The sequence below is a fragment of the Podarcis vaucheri genome, assembly GCF_965113315.1.
Source record: "Podarcis vaucheri genome assembly, chromosome: 2".
NCBI classification, from domain to species: domain Eukaryota; kingdom Metazoa; phylum Chordata; class Lepidosauria; order Squamata; family Lacertidae; genus Podarcis; species Podarcis vaucheri.
In genome coordinates this window covers 46,964,241-46,980,367 of record NC_138760.1, presented here as the reverse complement: position 1 = coordinate 46,980,367, position 16,127 = coordinate 46,964,241, and the positions used below count along the sequence as shown (strand labels likewise).

At 49.3% G+C, this 16,127-nt stretch overlaps 1 protein-coding gene across 4 annotated transcripts in view; it reads right to left on the bottom strand.

The window, feature by feature from the left end:
* Nucleotides 1-474: 474 nt before the first annotated feature.
* The window catches only part of NOTCH3 (notch receptor 3), a 57,350-nt gene continuing 41,697 nt past the window's right edge, over nt 475-16,127 (bottom strand). Inside the window, exons 18-34 of one of the 4 annotated variants that reach the window (XM_082212229.1) lie at nt 14,801-15,029; nt 13,498-13,699; nt 13,076-13,229; nt 12,094-12,278; nt 10,804-10,936; nt 10,148-10,399; nt 9,647-9,759; nt 8,490-9,016; nt 7,717-8,064; nt 6,717-6,865; nt 6,396-6,609; nt 6,069-6,150; nt 5,665-5,854; nt 5,130-5,527; nt 4,650-4,797; nt 3,442-3,539; nt 475-3,178 (exon numbers count right to left, since the gene is read on the bottom strand). In XM_082212229.1, the coding sequence (XP_082068355.1) occupies nt 1,940-3,178; nt 3,442-3,539; nt 4,650-4,797; nt 5,130-5,527; nt 5,665-5,854; nt 6,069-6,150; nt 6,396-6,609; nt 6,717-6,865; nt 7,717-8,064; nt 8,490-9,016; nt 9,647-9,759; nt 10,148-10,399; nt 10,804-10,936; nt 12,094-12,278; nt 13,076-13,229; nt 13,498-13,699; nt 14,801-15,029 (4,661 nt within the window). In that variant the 3' untranslated portion in view covers nt 475-1,939. The remainder of the gene's footprint in view (nt 3,179-3,441; nt 3,540-4,649; nt 4,798-5,129; nt 5,528-5,664; nt 5,855-6,068; nt 6,151-6,395; nt 6,610-6,716; nt 6,866-7,716; nt 8,065-8,489; nt 9,017-9,646; nt 9,760-10,147; nt 10,400-10,803; nt 10,937-12,093; nt 12,279-13,075; nt 13,230-13,497; nt 13,700-14,800; nt 15,030-16,127) is intronic. The other 3 variants (XM_082212230.1, XM_082212231.1, XM_082212232.1) reach the window with 3 other exon arrangements.

Genomic DNA, 16,127 nt, shown 5'->3' with positions numbered 1-16,127 from the left:
AGACTGGAACACTCACTTCCGGGTTTGTGGCGTTCGGGAGCCAAAACGTTTGAGTCACAAGGCGTTCGAGACCCAAGGTACGGCTGTATTCCATAGTGACCCAGAATGGAAGGAAAACAAGACAAAACCTATTGAATCTATTTGTAGTAGACTACAGCGGTACCTCGGGTTACAAACGCTTCAGGTTACATATGCTTCAGGTTATAGACTCCACTAACCCAGAAATATTACCTCAGGTTAAGAACTTTGCTTCAGGATGAGAACAGAAATCGTGCTCCGGCGGCATGGTGGCCCCATTAGCTAAAGTGGTGCTTCAGGTTAAGAACAGTTTCAGGTTAAGAGCGGACCTCCGGAACAAATTAAGTTCTTAACCCGAGGTACCACTGTATAGATATATGTAAATATGTAGTAGCTTGCTACACAGCCGGAACTTGCAACTACGAAACAAAAGACACACAGAGGAAGCAGAGGCGATTTCCTTATTAGCTATGTTTATTATGCCGCGGCTCAAGCCGCTCTGTACACAAAGCACCCAGCTGCTTTAAAGCTACTTGGTTTACACTGGATTTTTTTTTTAATTTGTTTTTTTAAAAAAGTTTTTTTGTTTATTTATTTAAATGAGCTAGAAATGGTCCTTCTATGACAAGAGAGGTCTGACTTGCGCAGGGCCATTCCCCCACTATTGCTACAGAGCATGGGAAGGGAAGGGGGTGGGGTGGGAAGGAAGCAGCGGTCCCCACCGGACCAAGGTCCTGCCTGGGCCCCTGCTCCCACCAGCAGTATTTACAGCCAGGGATAGCTGGAATGTACAGAGTGCGAAGGGGAGGGGGGTCAGGGAGTGAGGAAAGTGTAGGTAGTTGGCTGCTGGGGCCAGATGTTTCTGAGGAGAAACAGAAGAAGCCTTTTGTGTTCTATCTCAGTACCTTTCACGACAGAGTGAAACTCTTTTTAGTGTCTGGGGCTGCCCCCAAGATTCCCACGCAGTACCGCAGGGGCAAGGAACTCGTCGTACAGGGAACATGTAACTTGCCGATGTAGGCCGAAGGCGGCCTTGGACCAGATGGGAGGAATGTTAGTAAAGGCCGGGAATAATAATAATAAAATATAATAATAAAAAGGGGAAAACAAGAGTGGCTCAGAATACTCTGGAGACTGAAAAAATCCCCATGACCATGGCTAGCGTTAGCTGAAGCAATTTGGAAAGTCAAGGGGGATTTTGTGGGGGACAGGGTGGGAATGCTGTAGAATTTAAGATGAATAAATTAACCTGGAATGTGAAGAAGTGCCAAGTTTGGGGGGGGGCTATGGGGCTTAGTTTCCTGCGGGACAGCGGGCAGGTTTGGGGCTCGACCCTCTGCATAGCAATGCCAGTCTGGGCTAATGCTGCGTACCCAGTACACAAATACAGTGAGCAGAATCCCGCCCCAACATGGTGGGAGGGGAGGTGGGTGCTCGACCCGAGAGACAGTGCCATGCAGAGGGGGGGGAGCAAGGGGCACAGTTTCCTCTCCATTCCTCACAGCTCAAGACCCATAGGAAGAAGAGTGGCAAGACAGGGGTTCTGACATTGCATACATTGTAAAAAATAAAGCGTTTGGAGTAAATGCAGTGTTTATACAAAAAAAAAAAGTTTATTTCTTTTTTTAAAAAAAAAAATCCTCCCCTGAAACCTCATTGCCATGGTTACAGGGGAGGGGGAGGGAGAGGGCCAGCCTGGGCTCTGTGGCAGTGAGGGAACGGGGGGGAGGCCATGCCTTCCCCCTCCAAGACCAGGCATATTTTATTTTATTTTTTAAAAAAACCTTTTTACACTTGAGTTTTTCTCTTATAAAAACACAGTCAGGGGAAACGACGACAGGAGCCCCTGAGGCAAGTGCAGGCCCCAATGGGGGCCACAGAGGGACACAGGCCTCTGGGATCTGCTCCACCACCCGCCTCCTCACGCAAACACCTGCATCTTAGCGGATGGCTCCACCGAAGGCAGCTGGGTGTGGCTGGGCCCCAGGACAGTCGGGCTGGGAGTAGATTCAGACCAGTCGGACAAGGAGTGGGGCGAGGGGCTGCTCCACTGCTCTGGGGACTCTGGCGAAGGAGTCAGGTAGGGGTGCTCGCTGGGCGGATGGAGGAAGTGCTTGGGGGTCGCGTCCTGCCCCTGTGTGTAGCTGTGTTGAGAAGGGGGTGTCGGGTAATCCTCCACCCCTGCGGGCTTTAGGTACTGTGGGGGCCCTGCACGGGGCGCCCCCTGGGCCTCCTGGGGCGAGACAGGCTGGTTGGTTCTCATGGTGGTAGCTGGCGGGGGCATGGGCTGGGCTGCCTCCTTGGCCTGTGGAGGAGCTGAGTTGGGCAGACCCTGGGAGCTGTGCCCCATGGCCATGTGGCTGGGCAGAAGCAGCCCTGGTGGGAAAGCCTGGCCTGATTGGTGCAGGTTGGGATGGGAGGCGGCAGGGTGCACAACCCCTATGATTGGCTGGCACTGGGAAGTGGGGACACGGGCATGCCAATCAAAGGGCATGGCCACGGGGCTCACCATGCCCAGGCTGAGCCCCATGCGGCCTGGTGGCACTGAGAGGCGGTTCATGGAGAGGAGGGTGCCATCCCCCAGGTCGCTCAGGCGTGCCAGACTGACAGCAAAGGGCGCCTCCATCATGCCATGGACCATGGGAGTGGAGGGCACTGACAGGGAGGAGTTGGCTGGGTGGAAGACCCCTGGCGAGGCAGGGTTGGGCACATAGGGGGAGTCCAGTGAGTCAACGGGAGACAGGGTGACAGAGCTCTCCAGGAGAGAGCCTTGGCACTCCAGGTTGAGCTTCTTGGCACGTGCCTTGGCCTCTTTGCTCTCCCTTGCCAGGCTGGCGCTGCTGCCTGCCGTCGCGTTCTTGGTGCTAGGGCGCCGGCTCTTCTTGCCCTGTGGCGTGGGCTTCAAGCTGGGCAAGAAGCTATTGGGAGGGCACATGAGAGGGGAGAGGGAGTGGCCGGCGGGCAACGCCCCCTGTGGGCTGCGCACGGTGTTGTAGTCGTCCAGAAGCCGGACAATGTCGTGGTGCAAGCGCTCCTGAGCCACGTCGCGTGGCAGGCGATCCATGTGGTCTGTGATTTCGCGGTTGGCAAAGTGATCCAGCAGGATTTTGGCTGCCTCATAACTGCCTTCCCGGGCTGCCAGGAACAGCGGTGTCTCCTCCTGCCGCAGAGAGGACAGGGTGATGAAGAGCACATACTACAAAGCGTTCTAGAAAAGGAGCCATGAGCTTCTTGCCTCCCTGTAAACCTCCCCACCATATACAGGCAGGGGAGTCACCAGAACTAGCTTAAAGACATTTACAGGGATGGAAAGAGCTGCTCCTGTCAGAAGGAGCCTACAGCAACGGATGTGATTCTGCCAAGTTATGGGGACACATGAAACTTAAAGCATCACATGAAAAACAAATGCAATAAAGAACTTACTTTGCTGTCCTGCATGTCCTTGTTGGCTCCATTCTTCAGCAGCGCAATCGTGGCCTCTACATTGTTGACAGCTGCTGCCCAGTGCAGGGCTGATTTACCTGAGAGGAATGACACCATGAGGATTACTGTAAGTTCTCAGTATCAGAGTCTCAGATCCCACTAGAAGTATTCTGCTGCATCAGCTCCCCTAACTCTCCTCAATCTAAAGCTACCACCTTGCTCCTCGTTACCATCCTCGCCTGTTGCTGCTCATTCTGTGCTTTAATGCTGGACCTTCTGTAGACTCTGGATTTGTCCTCTCAGCGAGTCAGCTGCTTTGTTATGGAGATGCATGTCCATGCAAGAGTCAAGTAGCTACAGGGTCCCCAGAATCACCAGCAGGTTCCCCAGAAGGTCTTCTGTCATTTCGACCCTGCACACCAAGACCATGCCCTACTCTCTTAATATGCCTCCATACAGTAAGGCATTGTCTCCATACATCAGGAACGAGGGCCACACATGGATCTTGGCTTATTTTCATGCGAGTGGGATAGGGAGAAAGGAGGGCAGGGTGGTGGATTGGAATGGGAAAAGGCAAAATGGGTGGAATGATGGAAGGGCAGGGGATGCCCTCTGCAAGCAAATAGTTTAGAGCTCTGGCTGGGGGCGAGATATGGGAAGAGGGACATCAGCAATGGATGCTTGGAGAGGGAAATCCTCTGCACCCAATCAGTTCTGGCAAGATTTTTCTGTCCCCTTTCCAGCAGTTCAGTAGGCAGACTGAAAAAAGAAGAGCCAGTAAAAAATAGGTAGCAGAGAGAGTGGGGGGCGGTCCTATTGACTCTCAAGAATGTGACGAGAGAGAGAGAGAAATAATAATCCCACACTCCCTTATCATGTGTGTAGTCCATCCTTTTGCTCCCTCCACCTCTGGCACTCAGGGCTCTATGATGGCAGTGGCTCTTGCCTTGCAGAGCCTCATCAGAATGCATCTAAGGAGCTTAGAGAGGGAAGCAGGAGTCAGGAGAATGGCCAAGTGATTTGCTGATGCCTGAGAAATGCCCAGGGCAACCAGACTGGAGGTTCAGCCAGTGCATTTGCGGCATTAATTTGGAATACATTTGCAATGCATGTTGTAGTTCTGAGGAGGCCTCCCGCTGAAGTCTAGCATAATGCAGACTAGCCAAGTAAAAGAACTCAGCCCCGCAGCCTCTCTGGGGGTTACGTACCCATCTCATCCACAGCATTGACATCAGCGTGGCAGACAATCAGCTCCTCCACCATGCCCTCAACAGCCAGCCTGGCTGCTAGGATCAGTGCTGTTGAACCATCCCCCATTCGGGCATCCAAGTCTGTAGATCGATTCCGGATCAGGATCTAGCAACAGAACATGTTGGTGTGTTAGGTTGGTGCCAAAAACACACACCATCCAAGGCAGCGTGTGCACAGTAACACTATCGCCTCAAGTACAGTTCTTAGGTTCCCATTCACTCTTATCAATGCAAAGTACAGCCAGGCTAACTAACTTTTCATCGTGTCCCCAGAGAGGTAATGGGTGGATAACACTCATAACTTCCAGGTGGTAACCATCACAGTGGCTCTCCACTTAAAAAGGGAACTGGAGCATGCTGTTAACATGGGCAAGGCAGAGGAAGGGGATTTATGTCCAGGATTTAAAAGGCCACACTAGTCCATTGGGTGAGACCCACCTGGAAGACTCCCTGGGCATCAGCAGTCACGGCAGCATGAAGTGGTGTGCGCCCTGTGTTGTCTTGTGCATTGGTATCAGCACCAGCATCCAGCAAGCGCTTGGTAGCATCTGCCCGTGCATATCTGGCAGCCAAATGCAGGGCAGTTTCCCCTGTGCGGTCTGTCTGGGCACTCAGGTTAGCCCCCTGGCAGATTAGGTCCGAGATTATGTTGGCAGAGGAGTCATCTGCTTCCTCTTCCTCAGCCAGTTCAGTCTCCATTTCACCACCACCACGGAAGGAGGCCAACATAAGTGGAGTGAAACCATCTGTAAGGAGATCCCAACAAGGGTTGTTGCTGTTGTGTTTGGCTTTTGTTAAAAGATTTGCTCTGTTTCTCCTCTCCCATGTGCCACATACTGGATTAGAACAAAACATGTTGGGACTTGTTACAGAAGACAGGAAGTAACAGATCTATTCTGTTCATCAGACACTGTCTGCAAAAGCTCCGTATGAGCGCTCACAGACCCAACTCGCTGCCCTTATTCCCAATTACCTGGTCCACGGACATTGACGTCCATGCAGTCAGTATCAAATTCACCCTGGGGTGGCGTCAGGGCCATAGATGGTGGCATGCGGATGTCTGCTGCCACCAAGTGATGCTGTGTCCATTGACGGCAGTCCACAGGATCTTCACGATCTATGGCTGGCTCCTCCACCTGGCAAGGATGAACACGGGCCTGTAGCTATTATGGAAAGACATAATATGCGCCTATTCACCTAGTGCATCAAACTACTTCATTGCTGCTTGCAAACACTAATGAGTCAGGCCCACAGTAGTCTGATGCAGGGAGTAATACCTGCGGACACCAAGAGAGAGGGCGGGGGAGGCAGTGGGGTAGCTCTTGTGAGGAGCTGGAATCCCCTTTCTTAAGCCAGGCAAAGTCTCAAAAGGAATACCTTTAGTCGCTTGGCCTCTGGGCATTCTTCCAGCCAGTCTTCTGAGCTGTCTGGTATTAGGCTCTCTCCTTTGCCAATATTCCTGCAGCAGGGGGAAAGATACACAGTGAAGTCAAGCAGTAGTGCAGGGCAAACACCAAGGCTATGGGCTTACACCCTCTTGCTCTTTCCCACATCACACCACAAAATGAAGGAAAAGTTCTCCATCAGCTAACTAAAGCACAATTGGGAGCAAGTACAAGCCACAGATAGCTGACCATCTCCTGCAGAAGCTGAAACCTGCTGCAGGAACTGGGGTTTCATTCTGGGTGAATGAAAGGCTCTTACTTCATGCCTAGGGCATCCTGACCCACAGGCTCACGCCGGTTCTTATTGCTGCTCTCTTTCTTCAGACTGAAGCCTTCAGGGAACCAGAGGGTGCTGTGCTCTCTTTTGCGCCGTGCCACTAGCACACCCAGCACCAGGATCACCAGCAGAATCAGGCATGCCACCACCAGCAATGGCACCAGCTTAAGTTCGCCTTCCTCTTTGATCTTTTCACCTGTAGAAACAATACCGCCCTATTAGGAGACCCTGTCATGACCTTCCTGTAAAGTCCAAACCCAGTCAAATTCTGCTTCCGGCAAATGACTCCTCTGCTGCCCTCACCTCGCACAGCCTTGAGGGGGTATGGGAACTCCAGGCGCTCCACCGCTGACAGGGCAGCCAGGTAGTCTGCAGCACTATCTGCATCAGGAAAGCACTTGTCTGAAGCCTGGTAGCAGAGTCGGTTATCAATCTCAAGAGTGACCTCAGACCTGGAGGAAGAAGCAAGTGTTACGAGGGCCTAGAACTCCTTATCTAGTAGCACACACAATCCTAGGACAAGGCAAGTCAGCCAGCTCCACAAAAGGTCCTGCTCCCCATTCATCCTTTGGGGCAGGAAACAAGGTCTGTTGCTTTTTACACACTGAATTTTAGAATGGGCACTTCCAAATACACACATCAAGGAAAAGACCACCCAAGATCCTATCAGCAGCTTTAATAATCCTAATGTATTTGTGGAGCACAATCTCTTCCTACAAAATGCAGGCTGACTCTTCCTAAGCAAATCACATTTACCCCGTTTGTTCTTAACGATGCATGCAACCCACTTGCTTGGCATTAGCCTAAAGCTTCCAGAGATCCACCACTATCTCAGACACTCACTTGCTTCTTTTATTTCATTAGCCACCTTCTGGTACTTTGGCTAAGAAAGCAGTTAGACATCAGAAGCGGTTCTTGAATAATATAATAAAGTTATCTAAAAACGCTTGAACGAACTCCCGTCTAGTTATGGAAATCTATCACTAAATAATCCTGTTATCAGCTCCAAAACAGTTTTTGTGGATTTGTTAGTATTTCCTCAGAACCCTCAGATTTGTATGCCAGTTCTACAGTTGTTGTTTTTCACAGCTGCCCTATTCTGTGAAGGCTGTTGGAAGTAGTTTAGCTGAGCCTCTGGGCCCAACTACCTCTCCTTCCAATTCAGAACCTTCTTATATCCCTCCCTCCATGTTCCTTGAGGCCTGGGTCCTATAACCCCACCACCACCACCACCACCACCACCAAGCAGCTCTCTGAACCCCCAAAGTTCCTTGCTTTTCTTCAGCAACTCTGTGTGACTCACCCAATAATCTCTTGTTCCAGTTCCCTGCGTTGCCGACCGCCAGATCCATAATACGGCGTCCGACTGCCAGACCCGTAATATGGCTTGATCATGAAGTTACCGTCCTTGTCACGGCGGAAGCGCAAGGAGGTTCTCAAAATGGAACTCAGCTTCTGCAGGAAGATGGTGCTTGTGCGGAGCAATTCGTCAGGGTGTAGCAGCACAGTGATGACCAGAACGCCGTCCGCCAAGCGCTCAGGCACCTCCAGTGCACAGTCCAGCCCATCCCAGCCACACTCTTCGTTGTTGCAGCCCTGGTCACAGTGCCCATCAGCAAAGTGATCTGAGCAGTATTTCTCATAGACAGGGCTGTGGAAGAAGGAGGAGGAGAAGGAACTGAGTCATGCCTGTCATAACCAACCCTGTGCCAATACAGCTCACTGGTGCCTTGTTAAGCCCTAAGGAGGAAAGGGCACAAGGCATTATGGGTCTGCAGCGGATTCCTACACCCCACAGCTAACATGGCCAAGTCTCAGAGCTAGTCAAGTGGAACACATAGAAGGAATCCATGCAAATAATACCAAGACTCTGCCATGTTTGGTGTCGGACAAAGGGACAGATATAAATTCATAGGTCTCAGTGGAAGCACCCGTGTTTGTGCAAAGCACCCCTACGCTGCCTAAAATAAGTCTTGGTTCCTCATTTAGTTGGGGTGGCCCTTGATTCCAGGGGTCTCTGGTACAGTATACACAACTAGATGTCTCCCCTACTCAAGAGGCAGTGGCAGGACTCACTTGCAGCTGGACTCATGGCTCTTGCAGTCAAAGTTGTCATAAAGGCACTCGGCAGTGTTGCACATCTCATCACACTGGCTGTTGTTGAAGAGCTGCAAGCACAGGGGGCTCTCGCACTGCTTCCAGGGATCATCGACTCGCAGGGAACAGTCACCGCCATCCCAGTGGCAGGCTGGACTGTTGCACATCTTGTCACAGTAGAAATCCCCAGCCTTTGCAGCACACTCCTTCAGCGGGCAGTGGACCTCAGGGAGCTTCAGAGTGCGGGTCTGGCAGCGAAACCCCGTGTAGTCACCAAGACAAAGGCACTGAAAATAAGGGGGGTCAGCAGTCTCATGGCAAGCACCCCCATTGTGGCAGGGCATGCTGGCACAGCTGCTGTTGGCATGCAGGCGGCATTCCGGTCCAGCCCACCCAGGCAGGCAGGAGCAGCGAGGACCCAGCGCTGTGGTCCGGCAGCTGCCACCATTGAAGCAGGAGAGTTCCCGGCAGGAGAGCATGCGCTCACAGCGGATGCCTGAATAACCCTGGAAAAGAATAACAAGCAGAGTTAGGATTGGAAAGCCGGCCAAGCCCTCAAATCGCTCCAACTGCTGGCCTTACAACAGAAAGCCTCTGGCACCATAGCTGCTCTCTTACAAGCGCTCAGCTTGGTGAGTAAATTCTTCCCTCCACAAATCTCAAGGCCCAGCACCCATAACCTGCCCTCAAGAAGTACCTTCCCACACCCCACATCCTCCAGTACTGGGCACCATTCACCAACACCATCTCCCCTTATTACCCAATATTAGACTTCTGCATTGTGTTATGGCACTGCATCAAACTTCTCTTGCAGGTTTCACAACCAGAATTCCCACAAGATCACACGGCAGAATTGTTTCCTGCCACTCCCAAATAGAAACTCCTTCCATGACAAGCGTTGCATTGGAGGACACTAAACTCTCTACCTCCAAAAAGCCTCCCAGACAGAAACCTTGTCCTAACAGGTACTGAAACTCATTCATAGCACAGCACCAACATGTCAACCTAACGGTTCCCCCACCTAATCCTCCCAACCGCAGTCTTCCTTTCTCTCCCTCGCCTAGCCCCTTGCAATGTTTGTGTATAGGAGTTGCATTAGCCACTTGCTGTAAGCAGCTGTGTTGTAGGGGACTCACCCGGGGACAGTGGCAGGTGTAGCCTAGAGGCAGGTTGACTGCCGGATTACACTTCCCACCATTCTGGCAAGGTTGAGAGTCACATGCATTCACAATGTTCTTGCAATGGCGGCCTGAGGATATGAAAAACAAGAGTATTACTGATGGATTCCAACAGAACCTACCCCCAAAGACCACCACCCTGCTATATTTGGCCTTGCATCTTAGCACTAGTTCTCAAAGCTCATATTTGCTCACTGAAATGGCCAAAGAGGCCCATCTCATCCAGTCACCATTCCAATCTTTGTTTTAGATCACAAATATGCATTTAGCTGCACAGCTGGATTCCCCTCCACCCACTTGGTTGAAGATGAACTCCTAACTTCTTTACAGGGGAGAGTCTTCCTACTTGCAGCCCTTGAGCCTGGCTCCTCTACACATCACTGGGGTCCGCTTTGGGCACACTCTCCCTTGCTCCTTGCACACATCAGCCACATGAAAAAAGAACACACTGTCACTCACCAGTGTAGCCTGGCTTGCAAATGCAGTGGTAGTCACTGGCTTCCTGGACGCAATCAAGTGTGTTGCGTGGGTGGCAATGGTTGGACTGGCACTCATTGATGTCTCCCTCACAGCGCTCGCCTGTGAAACCTGGTGGGCAGCTGCATCGGTAGCCACCAACTCTGTCCACACATGTCCCATTGTTGAGGCATTTGGGGACCCGGGAGCCAGGATTCATAGCACAATCATCTTCATTTATTTCACACAAGACACCTAGAGAGATGACAAACACGCAATCACATTAAACATCCAGACTCAGGGAAGACAAACCTCTTCCTCCTTCTCACAATCCTTGCATTGTCTCTGTGGAAAAAACAAGATTCCTCGCCCTTTATGGTGCCCAACAGTGAGTCAACATCCATCCATCCATCCATTGCCCTGGGCACTGTTGCTAAAGCTGTCCTCCCTCAAAAAGAGGCCTGGGAGAACTCTGAGCCCATGTTCTCCATCCTGTGCCCTAAGGGGAAATTCAGAGCTCCCTTTCACTATTCTTCAACAAAACTGCAAATCCAACAATAAAAACCTGTGCCATAAGAACTTAAATCCTTTCCCCAGTCTGCTACTTTCCTCCGACAGGTAATATTGGTAAAGGTCTCCCTTTACCCAGGAGCACTTACCCAGAGTTCCAGGTGGACAGGAGCAAATGTAGCGGCCAACAAGATCAATGCAAGTCCCTCCATTCTGGCAGGGGTGTGACTGACACTCATCAATGTCATACTCACAGTTTTTCCCCTCGAACCCTAGCGGGCACTGGAGTAGAGGAGAAGCAAACAAGAAAAAACAGCAATGAGCACAAAGGGGCCAGAAAGGCTGAAGTCTTGCGTCCTTGAAAAGGTTTCCTGCTCTTGGTTCCATTAAAATTTATGTTTTGTTTGTTAAACTGTACTATTATTGATGTGTAAAATCAAGTAAAACTAGTACAATTTCATAAGGAAGGGAAAGATCCTTCAAGTTGCACCATCCTCTTTCTTGTCCAAATTAAGATTATTAAACTTCAATGGGACTTTGAGCAAATAGACTATGGCAAATTATTCCAAGATTTATACAAATAGATCAGTCTGGCTTCATAAAAAGGAAGGAAAATACATAGCAAGAACAAACATTAAACATAATTATGAAACTGTATCACAAGATCATGGCTGACATATGTTGTTAGAAAACACTGCAGCTCTTGTGGATGAACAAAAAATGTGTATCATTTCTGTTTGGTTCCTGTGTAATGCTGTACTTCTTCAACGTCTCTAGACCATAGATAGTGAACCTTCTCCAGTCTGATGGCTACATTCCCTTCTGATGGCTATACTCCCTTCCAGTAGTCATGTGGTGGGTGGAGCCACAGAGGCAAAAATGGGTGGAGCAATGACCGTAAATTTTACTTTGTAGGGCAGGCTGTTTTCTACACATAACACAACTCTCTGCATCCCCCACAAGGGCATATAAATATGGGTTTGGCTGTGCCTGGCGTGATGAGAAAAAACTCTTACAGAGAATTTGAGAAACAACACAATGGACTTCATTGCTGATATGCAACAATGATGCGGCAAAGAATAAAACTAAAGATGTATGGATTTTGTAAGGCATGGCGGAAGTTCAACCAATCTGACCAGCCATCAAATAGGAATTGACACCAAAAGTAAGGAAGGTTGCAGTAGTGGGAAAACAATTATAATCCATATCGATATTTCAACGAAATAAAACTTTGGAAGAAAATAGAGGGGTTTTCGTGGTTGTTGTTTTTTTTTTAATTACTGGGAAAATAAGTTGCAGATTTGTGCCATTTTCTTATCTTATTTTACAATTGTTCACTGGACATTCAACAACTCATCATTAAATGTTACCAGGTTTCCCAGAGTTCTGAAGAGACACCAGGAACCCTGGCCTGTTCCTGGCTGCAAGGACTCCCTCACCTCACAGACGTAGTCTCCCACAAAACTGCGACAGGTACCCCCATTTCGACACAGGTTGTACTGGCAGTGGTCCACTTCACTCTCACAGTAGCTGCCGGTGTAGCTTTTTTTGCAAATGCAGTAGTGAGTATTGCCAGCATCCACGCAACGGCCGCCATAATGACACACTTGCTCTTTGGTCACACCTATTGTACGGAAAAGCAAATTACACATTGTGTACTGCCACATATTCTGCCCTCCTGCTTCCAAAGGATGATTAGACAAAGTGACTAAAAGCAGGGTAAGTGAAGACTGAAGCAACATTGTACAAGCAAGTTGGTCATAAGAACAGAACCCAAGGGCTTCCTCCAAGCACTAAACTTTATTGCCCACCTCAATTTAAAGGACACTTTATTGGGGAAGCACAACATATCCCAATGTTTCGTAAGTCAGATTTTAATTTACATTTCTGTAAAATGTAAAAAAAAAAAAAAGCCTCTTTAGAGTCTTGATAATAGAGGTTAAATTGTGACAGAACATGCAACGTGCTCCAGTACCATAGCAGGACCAGGGAATCCAGACCAACTCTCCATTGCCCTCAGCCATTATCACACCATTTTGAAATTATTACAGAGTTTCATATACAGAACTACCACTTCTGCAACAACATTTGCAGCTTTTATTCTGCCCCCTAGAAGCATGGAAAAATTGACTTCAAACGTTGAGCATTTTTAGTTTCCAATGCCACTGGGAATAGCCGTCTGAAATATTGATTGGAGCACCAGTGAACCCAAGGGCATTGTCCCCGCATCACGGAAGGCAAGTAACATTCTCTGTGTCAACTCTGGAAGTCCTGTATCAGCTTTGCCAGTGAGCATAAGCTGATAATGCCGGGGAGCCTGGATGACAAACATGCGTCATCAAGGTCACTGAGGAAGCAGATAGCAGAGTAAATGAGGAAGAAGGGCTTCCGTTTCACTGCCCCTGGAGCATGTTTCCTTACCTCGGTTCCTGGCCACCACTTCACAAGAAACATTGGGGATGTCGCAGTAACGCCCAGTCCAACCTCCAGGGCAGGAACAGGATAAGGTAGTGCCTGTTTGCATACAGCGGCCACCATTCTGACAGGGGGAGCGACTACACAAATCCAGCAGGGTCTAGAGGGGGCATGACAAGGCAAGAGATTTTGTGGCAAAATAAAAGCACCCAGCTCCCACCAACGATGACGAAACCCAGGCGCCTTCCCAATCCATCTCCATTAGGTGTCTCCATACTGCAACCTCTCTAGGGGCCTGCTTGCAAGGCATATGTACTGGGTTTTTATAGAAAAGATGTAAACTCCACCCAAACTTAGCGGCTCAGGCTTAAACAAGAGAAAGCCTGAACCACCTTATTCCCTTTCGACAGAGGCCTGGGGTGGATTACCTGGCACTGAGAACCTGTGTAGCCCTTAGGACAGGTACAGCGGTAGGACTGCACACCATCCTGGCATACGCCACCATTGAGGCAGGGCTGTGACTGGCACTCATCAATCTCATGCTGGCAGTGGGATCCTTTGAAGCCAGCCCGGCAGTGGCATGTGTACGAATTCACTCCATCCAAGCATGTGCCACCATTGAAGCAGGAGCTGCCGGAACAAAAGTACAGGAGTCAGGAATAAAGGAAGGAGGAAGGAAGGAGGTTATCTACCCCAAGAGACACCCAGCATAGGCTAGGCCTACCCCACCCGCTAACACTTGGCTAGTTGTGCTGGCTTGCATCTGCCTTACACAGAAGTTTCTGTTCTAAGTGAAAAATGCAGCTGTGTGATAAGCCTCCCTCCTTGCTCAGTATTAGACCATTCTTTACAACTGGATTGGATTTGCCTGTAACTGACAACCAGGGGAACTTCAGATCTTGTTCTTGTCACCCAATAGCATCCAGCACTTAACCCCAGGCTTAGTCTTGTGTTCATATGAATAACTAATTATCAGTTTTTACTGACAGAGGAGTTAGGAGCAAAGAGGGGACAGGAGTACACTGTCTCCTTTTAAACAGGATCCTACCTACTTCTGAACCATTCGTCCATCTAGAGTTTTCTAGAACAGAGCCCTTTCCGCACATTGCTACTAGAATAAGACAGTCACTTTGTTCTAAAAATCAGAGAAGAAAGCTCTGGGTCCTTATTAAACATGAAACAGTGGGGAACTAGCTCGAATATATAAAACATGTGAACTGTACAGCAGTAAGCCATCCCTCTTGACTAACTCCTATCATATAGTGCTGTTTGGCTATGTTCATATGAATGGGGCCGGGGTGGTGCTGTGGGTTAAACCACAGAGCCTAGGACTTGCCAATCAGAAGGTCAGTGGTTCGAATCCCCGTGATGGGGTGAGCTCCCGTTGCTTGGTCCCTGCTCCTGCCAACCTAGCAGTTCGAAAGCACATCAAAGTGCAAGTAGATAAATAGGTACAGCTCTGGCGGGAAGGTAAATGGCGTTTCCATGCGCTGCTCTGGTTCACCAGAAGCAGCTTAGTCATGCTGGCCACATGACCCAGAAGCTGTACGCTGTCTCCCTCAGCTAATAAAGCGAGATGAGCGCCGCAACCCCAGAGTTGGCCACGACTGGACCTAATGGTCAGGGGTCCCTTTACCTTTATCCATTCTGCAAAATGTGCCCTCTGAGTAATACGAGTTAAAAGATAGGCAGACATAAGTCACTGTTCCTCATGACAAACTATCAGCTCACCTGTCGGTGCATTCCTGAACATTCTGCTCACAGTGTAGGCCAGCCCAGCCTGGCGCACAAGTACAGGTGTAGCTGTTGACGTAGTCTGTGCAGGTGGCGCCATTGCGGCAGGGGTTGCTCAGGCACTCATTGGTCTCAGTTGCACAGTGTATGCCTGTGAAGCCTGGCAGGCAGGTGCACATGAAAGTACTGATGCCATCTTGGCAGGAGCCACCATTCAGGCAAGGATCTGTTGGCAGGGATAGGAATACTCAGAGGGATCAAGACAAGCTCTCAACTCTTTCACTACGACATCCTCCAATACAAAAAGACTAAGATCTTTTGTCATGTTTAACTTCACACATGCAGAGTCACGGACATAATCCAGGAGAGACACAGGCATGTTGAATTTTCACTGGCATTAACAGGAGTTAATGTTACATTCAAACATCTCCATCCAAATAAGATCTAGTTCTGTCTGAATATCAGTTGCAGTCACAGTCCACAGCCTACTCTTAGTACTGCTCTAGCCTATATTGGAATAGCTCAGTCGGTAGAGCATGAGACTCTTAATCTCAGGGTTCTGGGTTCAAGCCCCACGTTGGGCAAAAGATTCCTGCATTGCATAGGGTTGGATTAGATGACCCTCATGGTCCCTTCCAACTCTACAATTCTATACCTAGCCAAAGAAATCCAAGTTCTGCAAAGTTTAAAAGTCTGAAGTACAAATGGAACCTGCAAGCAATTGTTGCTATGTTAAGCATTCCTGTTCCCCCTGCCAGTTTCCCCCACCCACCCCACCCACAACAATCCGTCAACATTCCATGGTCAGTAAGCTTACTCTGTCTTGTTGGACTGTTTAAGAGGAGTGTTTCCCCTTCAAAACTTCTTGTAGTCCTGTGAAAAACTTGGGGTTCACCCAGACCTGCCGACACCTCTCTCATATGCATGGAGGGTTCTGTCTTGGCTACATAAGCACTGGCACTCAAAGTTCTGAGTTTGCAATTAGCAATCGTGATGCAACACAGATTATGCTTAGGTAAAAGAAAGCAAATTTGCTTAAATCATCTAGTCTGTACCATTTAATTGTCTTAGCATTTTAATTCTCTAGACATAAGCCAAATGACAAGGCACAGCCACTTCCCAAAATGTGAACTTGGAAGCCTGCCTGGAAAGGCAGATGTCCCCTAATGACCTTTTTGCCCAGTTTCCAGTTCTTTATTAGGTTTCCTGTCCTACCAGTGCTCCTTCTTCCTAGAACTTTCACCCAGTTCTTTTTGCTATACTGCCTCACCAACATAGTTAGCAAGATCTCCGATTCTTGGTTGTTCTTTCCTGTTGTCCCATG